The sequence below is a fragment of the Coturnix japonica genome, chromosome 1, assembly GCF_001577835.2.
Source record: "Coturnix japonica isolate 7356 chromosome 1, Coturnix japonica 2.1, whole genome shotgun sequence".
NCBI classification, from domain to species: domain Eukaryota; kingdom Metazoa; phylum Chordata; class Aves; order Galliformes; family Phasianidae; genus Coturnix; species Coturnix japonica.
Window position 1 is genome coordinate 96,373,219 of NC_029516.1, and position 17,320 is coordinate 96,390,538.

General features: G+C 40.0%; 1 protein-coding gene across 1 annotated transcript; it reads right to left on the reverse strand.

The window, feature by feature from the left end:
* Window positions 1–17,313, reverse strand: VPS26C (VPS26 endosomal protein sorting factor C). The gene is made up of 8 exons (XM_015882441.2): window positions 17,134–17,313; window positions 8,858–9,001; window positions 6,424–6,573; window positions 5,343–5,423; window positions 2,895–2,969; window positions 2,517–2,667; window positions 2,037–2,189; window positions 1–1,663 (listed from the first exon to the last, which is right to left on the reverse strand). Exons 1-8 carry the CDS (start codon window positions 17,188–17,190, stop codon window positions 1,581–1,583), a joined length of 894 nt encoding a protein of 297 aa, XP_015737927.1. The 5' UTR covers window positions 17,191–17,313; the 3' UTR covers window positions 1–1,580.
* Between the last annotated feature and the right edge of the window lie 7 nt (window positions 17,314–17,320).

A 17,320-nucleotide genomic window follows, 5' to 3' on the forward strand; every position in this document is an offset into this window, starting at 1 on the left:
TCTTTAAAAAAAAGTGTTTATTTCTATTTAATGGGGAGGCACGAGAAGGGATAGAGAACAGCAAAGGTGTGGCATTTGGTTTTTGTTTGTTTGTTTGTTTGAATAAATAAATGTAGGACATTAAAACAATGCCAAATGCTTACTCCTGAAGCAGAGCTGTTAGCAAACAATGGCCAAACTCAGAAGTACAAATTCCTGCTTAGCAATGCTGCTGGAAAAAGCTATGGGAAGTTGATTTTGGCAGTTTTCTTTTTAATTCTTTTAAGGCTGTCATCTTTTTACTCATTCTTGATGTGCTTCGCCCTATATACTTAGCCTGCCTCCATCCCACACAGAATTTGTGGAAAATGAACAATTAGAAGAAAACTGCAGCTGTTCTATTAACTTCCAATAACATCAGAATCATTACGTGTTTGTCTGGGGAGGTTCTTTCTTGCTGTAATTCCCATCTAGTTCCTACTTCATATGAACCTTTAAGATTTATGATTCCAAAGACTTAGTGTATTTCTTAGCGTAAAGTTGTATATTTGCTTCCACAAATTCCTTTCTGGTGCTCGTATCTGTATGTATTAACCCACCTGTTTAAGCAGCAAATGGTCTATCTCCCTTGGAATGGTTGCTCACATCATGAATAATATTCTTCCATGGGCACAAAGTGCCACTGCATGAAAGTATTTTAGGCACTTTCTCCAGTACTTGGTGTAGTCTACTCTTGGAGCAGACGAACAATGCAGTGCTGCTGTTTGTCATGTCAGTCATTCCTTTTTCACATCTGAGCTGAGCTGTACAAGTCTAGTAAAGAAGAAAGATGTTAAAATGCCCAGAATAAGTACAGTTTGAAGCTAAAAACTTCTGACTGATCTTTCTTGGCAGTACTTTACACAAATAGCAAAGGGTAAAGCAAGGGCATCCCAGGGAATATCCAGTGAGAAGCTGCATGTGAAGCAGTAACTTCAGTTCTAAGCACTCCTTCAAGGCAGACTCATTCCTAATTTGACCAAAATACACTTGATGTTAATTCACATCATTACTCATTTCACATCTCTGAATTCAACCATCTTGCAATATTCATCCCATGACACTGTGCGTTGTGGTAGCACCATTTATTATACTTCCACAAATACTATTCAGTATTATATATCCCAGTCCCGTCCCCTCCTCAAATATATATACACCATATATAACAGGACTGGTTCCGTTTAAGAGGTCTTTGAAAGAATTTGAAACAGGTGTTATTACGTTATGAATTGAGCAGAAAAACTTACTTTACATATTTCTAGAACTTGTGAAAATATGCAAAGAATCATTCACAATTTGGCTGAGGAAAAAGTTGCAGAAAATCTGGCTGCTGAAATCAAACACTTGAGAGTGCTCTCGAGATGGTTAATCCACGTAGGCTATTGTAAGACAGGCACAGGCTTTGGGAAGAATTATAGACTGAGAGCCCAAGAACCACCATCAGGAAGAAGGAAGTGATAAGTTTTCACTTCAAATAACACAAGATAAAATCTCATTTTGTCTCTGAATGAATGATTTCATCCTTCTCCAGTGACTCCTTAAGCGATTCTTCCTCTGGCTGTTTACATCCTGCAGAGCTTCAGTGGGAAGTTCTCTGTGATTAGATGATCATCGTGCAGAAGGACAACAATGTTCACTTCAAACTCTAGAAGAAGGGGGGAAAAAAAGTTTCATTAATTAATCATTCATCTGAACTGTAACTGTAAAAACAGAACAGATAGTTCCTGCTCTCAGATGCATCACATCACAGGACTCTCCGAAGCTGTTTCTATGTCCAAGTCATACAGGGATGAACAAGGTATCCTAACTATTTTCTCATTGGAAGCACTTGGTCTCTGCTTTCTCAGCCTATATGAAATACAGCATACTACAGTACTGTTCATGGAACCTCTACAAGGAAATAGGTGATCTTCCTTGCACAGTGTTTCATCCCATTACATGCCAGAAGCTGAAGTGAAAACAGCAGCTTGTTTCTAATGGGAGATGCAAAAACAGAACATAAGATCCTATCTGCTTACCCACTTTGAAGTTTGTTGTTTCCAGGGTAGGGCAAGTGAACAACCTGGGAAACACCATGTATATAGGAATTGGTAGGCCTCTGCAGACATCTCCATCAGCAATCTGAATATTCTGTATCTCTGTGGCATCTCTGGCATAACCTTCTGCACACCCTGGTGAAAGCAAGAAATTCAGAGGGAGAGGAAGGGAAGGCAAAGCAGCAGCCAAAATTCAAATATGAAGATTTACTGTGAATGGGAGCAGGGAAGGGAAGGGAATGGGGCATGGCCTTTTGCCCTTTGATTTGTGAGTTTTCACATGGTGTTTCAAAATTAAGTCACGGAGACTGGATTTAAATTAATGCCAGAACTGTTCCACATGAAACACAAAATTATTTTTGCCAGTCTTTTCAGTTGTATGGTTTCTGACGGTCTTGCCTACTGAACATCTAAGTGGTAATTACTGCAGCATATACACATTCCACCTATAGAGAAACTTACCACAGGTTTCCACACGCACTAACTGCAGCTCAATACTTTTGACTGCAGCTTCTGCACTCTCCACTACCAGCTCCCCTGTAAGTGGCTGCGTAATGACACAGTTTGTAGAACTGAGGTGGCCTCTGATGAGAAATTTTGGAAGCGATGCTCTCTAAGAAGATGGAGGGAAAACAAACATAACTGTAATCATCACTACCAGAAGAGAATGGACAGCATCACCTTACAAAATAAAAACAGGAGGAGAGGAGAGGAGAGGAGAGGAGAGGAGAGGAGAGGAGAGCTAGTTATGTGTTGCAAAGCTTTTATTCTGACTTGTTTTCAGTCAGAATCATGCAGGTAGTAAATTAAAAATAAATAAATAAGACCCAAACAACTTACCTCTTTAACATTCTGCAAAGTTTCAGGAGTAATTGTGAAGTCTACTGGGCTCGGAGTCAGTTTCCCTTTCTGTGACTAAAGGATAATGAAACAGTTAAGTGGTAACTGATTTACAGCACACAAACACACACTCTGAATACTAACATCAATTAACAACAACTGTGTTAATTTTCAGGATTGTCTGTATATTTGAAGTACCAATCTGTGTAAAAAAAGACATGAGATTTCCCGCATTTGTTATTAAGTAATATTATAATAATGTCTAAACAAATCACAGCGTATTGCAAATCTGAATTACAGAAACAAAACTGTCCATATCTTGGTTACTTTGCACTTGCGATTGCAATAAACTACAACACAATCTCCATTTTTAACTTTTTGGCATAAGCTCCACCCACACCAAAAAACAAACAAACCAAGCAAGTGTCTGAGTAATCGAAACACTCTGGAAGAGTACTACCAATCTTCTGAAACATACTGAATGCCATAGAAAAAATGGTCTATTTCACATATCTGTATTTACAAATAATTACATTTTGTATATTATGCCTTAGGTTTCCTTAAATTATCATTGCTTTGTCAATCTGGGCAGGGAAGAAAAGGGTAAACTGGAGTAATAAAGCAAGATTATTTATATATTTAAAGAAACTTCCCTCACTCCTGCTACCTCTGAGAACCTTGAACTCTTCCTGCTGCCCTTTCAGGAACAGCTCAGGCCTCTTAAGCCATACTAACATCAAAAGGAGATCCTCAGTTGAAGGACCTAATCTAACTGTCAGGGAGTCTCAGCTTCTTTAACTGTAAAATAAGGAAAACGTGGTCCAGGTTAACTTTCCACATTGGAAGAAACAATTTTAGGGGCACATTCCTGTAGCTGTTTCACTTATTTAGATCACTTATCACAAAATCAAGAAGTTAGTCTTCACATAAATGGCTGGCTGGGCCCTGACCTCGGCTTGCTTACAGCAGATTATTAGGAAATGCATATAGGAAAAGCAGTCTGTGCTTTGAATCAGGAAGGCAAGTGTAACTGACCATTCACCACTCTCTCCCCATCCTTATTTCAGAGAGAGGTATATTGTCTTTTCCCTACATATCCTACATATGTAGGACAAGTGATCAGCACAGCATCAATCTGGAGAGACCCAATTGTATGTGACCGGGAGTTGGTAGTACACTGCTATACCAATGGCCTTAACTTGAACTCTTAAGTTAGGACTTACTTACTACCCAAGAATTCAAAACAGCTTCTGCTGCCCAGCTGCAAGATGGAAGATAATAGCAAAAAGATTGACTGTATTCTCCCACAAATGACAAATTCCAGCAAAGAATAAGGTTAAGGGAAATGGTACACTGAGCACTGACAGTGAGAATTATATGTTCAGTAAAACCTCATTAATTCACCCCAACTGGAAGATTCATCATGATTTATTGACTTGTGTTCTAAGACGTGCCACAGTAGGAACACGAAATAAAATCAGGAAACTGCACAATATAATTTGTTCCCTATTTTGACAACTGTGGCTTACTTATAATATAATGATGGACTAATAAAAAGAAGCATAATACATTTTGGAAAATAATACAATTCTGCCAACAGACCTCCTTTTAGCACCTAGCTAAATCTGTGGTAGGACAGAATGAAAACAGCATATTTCCACTATATTACACCATAAGAAAGACAGTCTAACACTTTAATTGCTCTGTTAAAAACTCCAAAGGAATGATACGAAACAGTATGTTCTAGTAAGTTCTGTGTGGAAAAAGAGGTAGGTAGTTAGGCCTGCACAATCTGTACTGATAACACATGCTCTGAATGTGTGTACAAGGTAATACAAACTAAAACGAGGAAAAAAATCTGATATAGGAACTTCCAAATAACATGCAGTAAACCATTTATTGTGAGACAGTCAGATCTAATCCCACAGTGATATAGAAGAAAGACTGTCACTGACTGGAGAGTGTGGTTATATGTTAACCTGGATATCTAGCATGTTGCCAACCACGGGCTATAAAGGTGATTAAGCTGACAAGTTTCTTCTTTCCAACTTGATGCAGTCCTAACTTGGATATTCTGGGTTGGGGCTCTAAGGCACAACTAGGCTTCAGAGTAACAGAAATTGTGTGCTATCTCTCCACTAACAAACTCCCTTTTCTAGGGCAGGGCTTGTGGGTGCCTGGAACCTTTGGATAGGAAACATTCAAATAATCTGAAACAGTATTTAGAAGAACACATAGTATTTATCTAACCACACTGCTGTTTCAGTTTTAAAAATAAAATAACAGAATAAATGCAATGCAAATCCTATTTATAATTCTTCATTAAACTTACCTCCAAACTTCACTTAAAATGAAAAATAAAAATAAAATAAATTAAATCAAACCCAACAAAGCACACACACAACCAACCTCCACCCACTTTGTATAGTTAATACAAAGTGCACTTACCAGTGAGTGGACAATGAATTCGCAAGTCTTAGTTAGGTCTTTTGCCAGCAGAGAGCGTCGCATATCACACCGCAGGGTATACTAGTAAGAATGGGATGAGAATAAGAAAGATTTCTTAAAGAACTTAAGATTTTCTCCATCTATTAACTTTCAGTCCTTTGCATGGACATATATATATGTGTGTGTGTGTGCGCAGAATGCAGATTTTAATATTTAAGGTATTGCTTACAGCAGATTATTAGGTAATGCATATATACCAGTGATAAAGAGAGAAGGAAGGAGATACAAGGTACATGATTACAGACACCCCAAAGGAAAGCTAGTTTTTGTGCTTACAGGCCCATCACATTTTCAAATGGTCTCCTATGTTATATAACTGGAGCACAGGCCTTATGAGGAATGGCTGAGGAAGCTGGGATTGTTCAGTCTGGAGAAGAGGAGGCTCAGGGGAGACCTTACTGCTCTCTATAACTGCCTGAAGGGAGGTTGTTGTGAGGTGGGAGTTGACCTCTTCTCTCATGTAACAGTGATAGGACTGGAGGGAATGGCTTCAAGCTGTGCCAGGGGAGGTTCAGGCTGGACATTAGGAAATACTGCTTCTCTGAAAGAGTGGTCAGGCACTGGAATGGGCTGCCCAGGGAGGTGGTGGAGTCACCAGCCCTGGAGGCGTTTAAGGAACGTTTGGACATTTTGATGAAGGACACAGTTTAGTGAGAGCTATTGGTGATGGGCGGATGGTTGGACTGGGTGATCCTGTGGGTCTTTTCCAGTCTTGATGATTTGGTGACTCTGTGATTCTATGATAACAGCCAATGAGATCAAGGGACTAATTCACTGATACAGTAACACTCTTGTATGGCTTGAGTACCCAAAATTCAATTAAGACTGATTTCAGTCTTGCTTCTCACCGCGCTTTGGTTTAAAGGGAAGGACCTCTGACTTTCTGCTTATCCTTCAAACTGACTAAAACAAACATACTTAAAAACACTATGACAGAAAACTTTATCCTCTGTTTCCATGGAAGACAAGATATGGCAGGTAACAAAAGCTCAGACTTTCTTTACAGGTAGGACTCCCTTACCTGAATATTAACAAAGACACCATGATACGTCTCGTACAGAACTTTGTTGCCCTTCACGTGCAATGGAAATTCAAAAGGAATTTCTGTCTTGCCACTGGGAAGCTTCCCTGATTTTACCATTTCAATGGTGTTGTTTATAATTTGAATAGGCTGCAAAAATAAATATGAAGATTTAGTTTGAACCGCAGTGACAGCTCCATCATTTCAAAAGACCAACAATATCACTCAAGTCTAACAGGCTTCAAGAATTTTCAAAAAATTCAGATATTTTTTCCTAGGACACAGTTCTCCAGTATTACAAGGAATGGAAAAATTAACAATGCTTTGTTAAGAAAAGCGATGTATGATATATTTAATGGTTGTATCAAAGTAATGACTGGGTGCATTTAGAGAACTGAACAGCTAAGTCTCAAGCCCCTTGGAAAGCAAAGTTCCATTTTCCAAGTCATGACCTGTAGTGTGAGCTGCAGAAATCAACAAGTACATGTGCCACATCAGCAGGCAGCCATTCCCCACCACCCTGCTGCCCACTCGCCCACCGCTTCTCACCCTGAAGGTTTCTCTTAAGGGCTAATTTATCTCTGGAATGATGATTAACTAAAATTTGGCACTGGACTGAGAAGCCTGATAATCATCATGAAATATGCATGCATAAACACAAATGGAACAGAGCAAAAGCAGGAGTACTGCAAGATAGGGAAGGAGACTGAAAAATCCATCACAGTGTTACTATTAGCATCTTATTTTCATTCAAGATTTCAGTTTCAAGCAAGCAGCTCAAGTTGCTTCACTGATAAGAGATGCAATCCCTCATTATCTTATTGCTCCATTACTTGCACGTATTTATTGAGTATAAAATCTGCAAGAGCTGAAAGAGTAATTATTGTTCTGACATTTAATGAGATAAAGCTAAACCTTCTCTATTTAACTTTATTCCAACCTCTGTTTTTAACATGAGAAATAAGAATGACTGAGCTAATCTAACTGTTCACTTATGCTAAAAGAAGCAGCTTAACTTGTTCCTCCAAGTGGCATTACTCTCTTTTGTGCCAAACTAGACATTCATCTGACCTATCAGGAAGATAATTCAATTCAAATCAATTAAACCGACATATCAGAAATAAACTTGCCCTCTCCTGATCTACTAATCTAATAAATTAAATCAACCCAAATGAGCAGAAACAAAGCAGCAGAAGCAGGACTGGATGAAAAGATTAAATGATCTCAGCCTATCTTAAGGAACATCATAAAGGGAACCTTTTTTCCTCCATCTCATAATAAAGCGTTTATTACTCACTTAGGAGGAAACTAATCAATAAATGCCGAGTTTACTAGGAAAAGTGTACAAGATGCCTACAAAGAGCTATGCTCACTGCAACTTTGCTTGAAGATAACACTTCTCTACGGTTTTACTTCTATTTTTCCTCTATTAGTGTAAGGGAAACAGTTGATCACAGCCTGAACCTCTGATTAACCATCTGAAGCAAGCAATGAGTCAGCTGTGGGAGCACAGGTGAAGGTAATTCAGCTGTGCTACTGGAAGGGGCAGAGCTTGACTCCACCTCTCCCAGATCCCATTTAAGGGCTGTCCACCACTAAGGTAGTGTCTCCTTCTGGACTTTTTGGGATGAGCACCAATTTTGAAGGCCTCAGAACTGATGAGTCCTTTTCTTTCATTACCCTATGGCTATTTATTTCTAACTGTATTTGTACTATTCCAACTGTATGTGATACTTGTATTATTTCCACTGTACAAATAGGCTGAAACAAAAAAAATCCTATTGCTTCTTCTGTTTTTCTCTTTTTCAGTCATTCATGGACAGATTACTCATGCTCTAAACAAAGTAACTATGATACAAATTAAGACTTTAAAAGACCTTACATTCAAGCTATACTAACTTTGGCAAACTTGAACAAATACAACTACACTGGCTCTAGATGTAGGCAAACTTGCCCGCAATCAATACAGCCACATCTGTGTGCAGCCCAAGATAACTTGCCCTTCTAGATTTCAGACGTCACGCTTCCAAACCTGGACAGCAGCAGAGAGGCCTTCCAGGATTCTGTGTTCAACCTGATGGATTGCAGTCATACTGCGCAGAGGAACCTGCATCATGCCCAGTAGCACACAACCTCAATGACCTCTGCAGAAACTACTGGTGTAACGACTGACCTGGCACAGAAGTCTAAAATATGTCACCGTGCAATGTGCCTCCAATACATCCTCCAGTAACCTTAGTATTTATGTTACTGCATTTCTGTCCTAAAGAAAACACTCCAATTTCCCCCAAACAGAGAGAGAACATTAAGCATTTCTCTGCTTTCTATCATTCACATACCATGAAGTACTGTAACTTCCTGAGAGCCAATAAGGAAAAAACTAAGAAAACAGAGAAGTTTCATGCTGAAAATATCAACCTGCATGGATTCTTACCTTGACAGAATTATAGAAAGCTTCAAACACACCCACGCTTTTGGCACTAAGCTGCAGATTTACAGATCCTTCCATTGTCAATGAGATGCCTTGGTGCTGGACTGTGTCCTTACTTGTTATGACCACGACTCCAGAAAGAATTTCCTAATAGAAGAAAAGACAACAAGTAAACAATTGTTTGAAGCAATTCCTGGTATTGCTGTTACTCAAACAATTCAAGGCCAGGCTGGATGTGGCTCTGGGCAGCCTGGTCTGGTAGTTGGTGACCCTGAACATAGCAGGAGGGTTGAAACTGGATGATCATTGTGGTCCTTTTCAACCCAGGCAATTCTATGATTCTACCTGATTTTCCAGCAACTCAACAAAGCTGTTCCCTGCTGGAAAGGCAATATAAGACAGACAATATAGAAGAGACTGATAGCAAAATAATGTGAGGAACAGACTGTCATACTTCCAGTTTGTTTTGTTTAAAATCATTCTCCTTCTCACAGAAGTACTACTCCAAGTTTCAATGGCATTCCAATGCTTTGAGATTTCCCTCTCCTTGCAAATGAAAAATATCCTCACAAACAGCTGTCAGTTCAGTTGGTAACAGCTAAGTTGCATTTCCAAATCCCAAGAGAAATTTAAATACCAAAAGCAAGATGGTCTGTCACAGGGAATGGGAAAGAGAGCACAGCAGTGAAAGAAATGACTGAGCTGAAGATCAGGTTAATCTCAAGAGCTGTAAAGAGTAAATTAATAAATAAAAACAAAAACCAGCAACAAAAAAGAACAAACAAAAACACGTCATAGACATTCTACTACACAGACTTATGCCCTACTATGTGGGAAACAGTTTCAAAGTGTATCTGAATCTAAGGGTAAGGTGTGTGAACCCAAGAGACAGGTCACTTATCCCACTAAGAACATGTATGTGCACAAGAGCATGGCATCTTTTACGCACCAATTTAGAAGGTCGAACACTGAAAAAGAATTAACTGCAGGACAGCAAGACACATTTCAATTTACATACCCCATCACTTCTCCTTCCTCTCTTCTACAATAGAGAATTCACTTCAATCTAGTATTCCACGCCAAACACTCCACAAGTGATTTGAGAACTTGGAGGTTTCTTAGGACCAACTTTCTCTCCCAGTTGATAGTAAAGCTCTGTACCTTCACCAGGCTTGCAGGCTACACACCAAACAGTATTCAAACAGTAACTCAGACTGCCCACTCCACGCTCAACCAGTTAGAACCAGTCTAGCTCTGTACACTTGACAGACACTACTTGAATGCTGCCAGCCTTTTGTCTTTACTAGCAGTACAGCATGGCAATATAGAAAATGGGTCAGGCAGTTTAAAGCAGTACATGGTAGCAGCAGAACATCAAGCATCACAATGAAGGCTGACATGCTGCAAATCTGAGAAGAGGACCTGCAGCAACTGGGAAACTCCAGGAACAGAAGGCACAAGCACAAAAGGACAGTGAAGTAAAGCTGACCTAAATACTGTACTGCTTTGCAAACAGGCTTTAATTAGTACTTGTAATTAGGTTATTGCTTTGAAAAATGAATACTGCTGAACTATAAGAAGCAAGGACAGCCCTGAACATATATAGAGCTTAAGTAAATAAGAACAGACTCCTATCAAATAGCATCAACCTATTAGAAAGCTATCACCTGCACTGCTTCACACAAGAAGGCTGTATGCATTTGGGGCAGAAGGGAGAAGAATGGCTTAAAATTAAATGTGATTTTTTTCTTTAAACAATAACTATCTCTTAAAAAAAAGAAATTAAAACAAAAGCTTTGAAATCACTTTTTAACAAGCAACTTAAAGAAGTCACTTGTTGGGGAAAGGGTATGAAAGCATCACAAAAGAGATGCTTTAATTTTTATCTGAACTGTTTATATGCAACCAGGTTCCATCTCCATTTTGCAATGGGTGGGAAAATCTGCTATGTCTTTTCTTAAGAAGAGCTACTTTGTACTTTTTCACGTCCTCCCTAAATACAAAGCTTTCAGTACTTGCCCTTCCAAGAAGTACAAATCACAGAACATAAATGTATCAAGATGGTAAATACTTACAGTCAGCACACCATTTATGAGAAAGCTTCTCAGTTTTGCAAAATCAAACATAACATTTGAAAAAGTTATCTGGCATCACTAGACTAATTATTACTGTCTTCAATTCATATAGAAAGGGACTAGTTTATCTTTCTCTACATTATCAAATCTAACTTATATTTCTCTACAACCATCTGAGCGGAGGTTGTAGCAAGATGCAGTCAGCCTCTTCTCCCAGGTAACCACGTTATGATGAGAGAGAACAGGCTCAAGTTGCACAAGGGGATGTTAAGGTCGGGTATTAGGAAAAATATCCTCTCACCAGCAGCAGTGCTGCAGCGGCACAGGCTGCCCAGGGAGGAGGTGCAGTCACCATCCCTGGAGGTGTTCAAGAGCTGTGTGGATGTGGCACTGAGGGACGTGGGCAGTGGGCATGGTGGGCGTGGGCTGGTGGCTGGACTGGGTGATCTTAGCTGTCCTTTCCAACCAATTCCATAAAGGCATAGAAGTCACCACTGAAATGAAGCCCCGCTTATTACGACTTATCTGTAGCTTTTGTTCACTTTCTACCTTCACACTTACCAGGAACTCCTCACAGCTTCACCACATGATGACAAAACTTTGCAAAATAGAATAATGCTAATGCACTTCCACAAAGAATCATTCTCCTAGCAAGAGCAACTATCCACAGAAAGGACACCACATCCTGCGAAGCAGAGTAGTGCATACTACACTGGAACATAATGTTCTTGTGAGAAAACTGTTACAAGTTCACGATCCCCATATGAGCTCTTTTGTCTTCTGTTGTCAGTTCCTTACCTCTCAAACAGGCACATGAATCTGACAGAAAAGTCACAACTACAACAAACATGGGTGCCCTGGTGGCGCAGTGGTAGCAATGCCACGTTGCAACACTGGAGGGCCCGGGTTCGAATCCCCCTGTGGCGCAAGTGGTAGAAGCGCCACTCTGCTACACAGAGGCTTGAATCCCAGGGGCTGGACTCGGTGATCTCTAAGGTCCCTTCCAACCCACACGAGACTGTGATACTGTGAAACATCTTCATCTCATCCAACCGCATCATCCCTTGTTTCCACAGTTCTTGAGCAGAGCTATAGGAGTTTGGCTGAGGACAATTAGAGGTGATCTTTGTGCAGTAAGAAGAAATAGTGGGTAGCACAGATCACAGAACCTCATATCTAAACACCTAAGACAAGCTGCAACTTCTGACTAAACCGGGCAGCCAATCTGTTTCTTTAAACATGATGTAAAGATTCACAGGATCAAAGAACACGCTGCCTTGTCCCATAAGTTATTTGCTGAGAATTACTTCTAGTGTTACAACACGTACCAATTCCAATCTGACCACTTACAGGCACATCTTCTTGCTTGAGTAAGGCACTACAACAAGTTTCCAGCTAGATACGATGTAATTTCTGATTGGAGCTAGTCATTTGACAGACCTGCTGATAAGAAATATCAGCCTATTTTATTTTCTAACAAGAGGTACCTTTGAAAAAACACCACCACCAAAATCAATCAAACAAAACAAAACATAAGGCAGGATTTCAGGACCACCGGAAATCTACCATCACACCAAGTGTTGACAGCAGCAGAAGACATCATATTGAATACCATTCTGTGATTCGGTAGAATGGAAGTCCACAGTCAGTTGGTTACCAATAAAATGCTTTAGTTTCTCTTGGGGTTCCTCTTTTGACATCATAAGCCTTTAATTTCAGGACAAAGGGCATGAATTTGGCAGTTCTAGATTTCCTATTAAGTTCACTTAAGTCACATTTACTAAATATTCTTCATCATTTTCTGCCACATGCATTATTCCACCCAACTGATCCACCTACAGATCTTAACTATGCATTTTTCTGATCCTTTCACAGAATCACAGAATGACCCGGGTTGGAAGGGACCTCAAGGATCATGTAGTTCCAACCCCCCTGCCTGGCAGGGCCACCAAACATACACATTTACTAGATCAGGTTGCCCAGAGCCCCGTCCAACCTGGCCTTGAACACCTCCAAGGACAGGGCATCCACAACCTCCCTGGGCAAGAGTTCTCTTTACAGAGAAAGGTACTGCATTTAATAGGAAAGCCCTGCTATATCCAACTAACAGGACATTAGATGTTTCAGCCTCAGTGTTTAGTTTTACTAAGCGCTTTGCTTTGTCAGAAACAATAAAAAGCTTCTGTGTAGGCAAATTCTCACTTAAGTGTATTTTGGAGTCACTTGTCATTAAAAGTCCTTCACTGACATTAATCACAGCTTTCTTCTTTGTATGCTGCATTTTTCAGCCTTTTCAGCCTCCAATTCTTTTAATTATCCATTCTGGGCTAACTATCACAGATATTCCAGTCATCCTGTTAGGTTTGCTAAATAAAACACATCATTAGCTGTGCCCGTCCCCTCACATTCTTCCAGCATTCCAAAGTTTGTTAAATTAGCCTCCATGGCTTGGAATTCTCTATTCAATTAAAAAAAAAAGCAGGCGGGGGCGAAGGGGGAAAGAGGGGGAAACTCTCCTGAACACTGACCTTCTGTTCCTAGTAAGCCTTATTTTGGGATAACAGAACAGGCTACTAGGATCTATTTAATTATCTTTCTATTCTTAAATCCCCAATCACTTCTCTCTTGCCCCCTAAAAATCCTATTATTCTTTTTGCTCCAGGAAGTGGCTAACGTGCTTTTTTTCTTTACCCCCAGTTTAAGGTCACTTGTTTAAACCAAGCTTTCTCAAACTGAACTCTGGAAAAAAAGTAAAGGTCTTTGTTTGCTTATTTCCTCCAGTTTCTGATGATCATAAACAATGAACACAGAAACAGCTCAGCAATTATCACAGCAAGTTTTTATCTTTTAAAGCAGTGATTTGTATCACGCATCATTATTTTATAAATGTTATGTCTGCTTTCTCCCAGTTAAAAATAAAAATTAGCATAGAAGAAAAGAGGAATTAAAAATAACAAAGAAGAATTAAAAATAACAAAGTTATTGCCAAGATATTGCCTTGCACTAAAAAAAAATAAAATAAAATTAGGAGGAGAAGAAATTTCAACTTGGCAAGAAAGTTTGTTTTGTAATGATGAAAAATGCTCCAATTCAACTGGATTTAATATAAGCGAGGTCACTGTACCAGGATGAAAAGTAACCTGACCCAATCCAAGACAGCAGGGAACAGTAATTGAAGACTGAATGATTCGGCTATTTCAGCACCAAGGAGAAATTCAGAGGTCTTGGCCTTATGGAGAAAGCCTACAGAAAACCACACATACCACTGTAACCTTATAAAAAGCGAAAAATGAAAAGTTACTCAGATGTTATTAATTTTCCTGGCCAGCTATTTACTTCGGACACACACATTCTTCTCTCGTCAGCCTTCTGCTATGTACTTCAAACAATATTTTCCTCTTACAACAACACAGAAGAGTTCTGCAATAACACTGAAATTAACGAATTTATTTTATCTTTAAGCATTTCTCCCTAAAAGTTTTTTAAATGAGCTCCCACACCTTCAGGGCTTTCATTAATATGGAATTCACTAATAAAAGAACCTCTGAACTTGTTAAATATGGGGCTGTCTAATATCCGTTTTCCCTCATCCCTTGCCCATTGGAGGTAACACGAAAACACAGCAGATGCTTTCAGGAGACTGAGAGATGCTGAATGGCATACACTTAACAGATTCAGAGATACTGCTTGCTAAAAATCCCCAAATATTTCATGCATTCTCACAGTATACAATAGCAGAGCTCAAATGGAAGAACCAGCAGCCATTGCCATCACCACTTCTTTGGTCTATTAGGACCTAGAAGCACAGGCTGAGATTCCTCAGACTTCTCTTCATCCACACAACTTTATCTGTTTTGTCCACTTTCCTGCTCTCTTGGAGCTGTTCTACTCCATGCAGTCTCCATTCCATAGGCTGCCCACTGTTCTTAAAATAAGAAAGAGATTGCATTAGGCACAACTTCATTGATTCCCGTATAATGTGGGGAAAACCTACAGACTCAACTACATCACATACTTTCAAAGGTTTAATGCTGAAATCATAACCAATGCGAGGAGATGATAGAAAAGGTAACAACACTGTCAAAAGCCTATACCATTTAAATGGGTGTTAAAGCCAAAATGGCCCTCAGAAGTTATAAAATCACCGAGAGGCATGTATTAAATTAAATACATCAGAATGCTACATATCAGCTCTCAGAGCAAATATTTTATGCCTACTTAGGAGTGCAAGCAGACTGTCTTTAAAGCAGTCTGCTAAAAAAAGCGAAAACAAAAAGGAACAAAAAACCAAACCATTTTCTTTTGTAATGCACATTAATGAACATAAAAGGTTCCTAACTATCCATCTGCTTAATTATTCAAAAACATTTACCTACACAGACAAACGTTATCATACTTTAATCAGAGCTATCTCAAAAACTTCCTAGAACTGTAAGTTAGGGCATCTCTCAGCTGTCACCTTTTCCTACACATCCAGCATGAGTCCATTCTGATAGTCACTGTTACATACACTGTGTTACACTCTATTCACTCATTCAAAAAAAGAAAAAGTGACACCCAATTCAGCAGGTTTTATTCTTAAATATATTTTAGAGTCACTCCATCCAAATTCTATCCATTGGGTAACATCATCACTGCAAGAAAGGCAGCAGACATTGGATGGCTTTGAAAGCGAGCTGCACTGCGAAGTTATGCTGGATTAATTATGGTTTCTGGCCAATTCTGATCTTGAAAGCTTTGTGCTATTATCTCCTAACAGGCCTAACCACTGCATGATTTGAACATCACCGGACTTGATAATCTCCAGAGGTTCATTCTAACACCTACAACACTGTGATTCTGTGACCATCTTTTTTCATATCCAAATGCAGTTCTAAACGAGTTTAAAAAAATGAAAGATCAATTCAAGCCCCAGTATCTCCACTGCCTTCGTATAAATAGCAAGACATCTATGTTGGGATAAGCTACAGTTTTTACTACAGGAATCTCCTCCATTTCGAGTAGCGTCGATGAAAGCATTTTCTGAGTTGAAAGTTGTCATAGACTGAAGGTATTATTAGCATTGCTGATGTCAGCAAAGCATACAACAATCAGTACAGTTCTAAAAAAAAACCCCAAAGCTGCACATATTCCATGCTTAATTAAGGAGAGATCTGAAAAGCCTTCCAATGGCTAGGAAATTACCATCAAATATTCGTATTGTAGTCCCAGCACACAGCTCACTGCTGTTTCACATCACTCAAATTTCAGAATTTCAGACCTTGTTAATGAACTGAAACTATAAACCTCCTCGTGTGGAGTTTGAGTGACAGTAAACACACCACACAGATTGACTAATGGTAAAAATCTTACTTAATTTCAGCTCGAAGACAGAAGAAATACCCCTTTCCTTGTACTAAGAAAATCAGTCCTGTTTGGCATGATACAACAGCAAGCTAAGCAGAGAAACTGAAAAGAAACACAGCAGTACAACAACATGTATGAGAAAGTGATGAGAAAGTGAGAAACAGAGAAGAGCATTTACCACCAGAACATCACACCCAAAAGGATGCGTTGTTCACAGCACGACAGCTCAGCTTTACGGATGCTGCTGTCTCAATGATTTGACAACTGCAGAGCAGATGTTCCATAACCTTCCATTCAAAACTGTTTCAAGCAGTTTCCCAGCATTATAATCATACAGTAAGCTGAAACATGCTTTGTTGCTGTACCTGCCCCACCATGCCCACTGCCCACGTCCCTCAGTGCCACATCCACACGGCTCTTGAACACCTCCAGGGATGGAGACTGCACCACCTCCCTGGGCAGCCTGTGCCACTGCAGCACCGCTCTTACTGGGAAGAAATTGATCCTAATATCCAACCTAAACCTCCCCTGGTGCAACTTGTGCCTGTTCCTCTCGTCCCATCGCCATTATATGGGAGAAGAGGTTGACCCCGCATCACCACATCCTCTTTTCAGGTGGTTGTAAAGGAGGAGAGAATGAAAAAGAGACTGAAAAAGTCACAGCATTTTTTCAAGTAGCTGCAAAAGTTGAACTACACAGAATCACTTTACCACAGACAACAGCTACATGACTGTAAAATTTAAAAAAAAAGAAAAAAAGAAAAACCAAAAAGCAAACGATCAAGTAGAACTGCTCTTGCCTAAAGAGTGCATCTATGAGGGCATTACCCCCCGTCAGGTACAAGCAGCAGCACTCACCCCGCAGCGGTACACCTTGTTGGCCCGCTTGATCTTGATATCCAGCGCCGTCCCCATCTCGCCCTGACGGGACGGGAGCGGCCCCTGCGGGAGGAAACCCACCCCCGGCAGCCGCTTCCTCCCGCGGCGCTCGGGGCAGCGGGCGCCGCCAACATCCGGGGTTCCGTGGCGTCATCCCTCCGCTCGT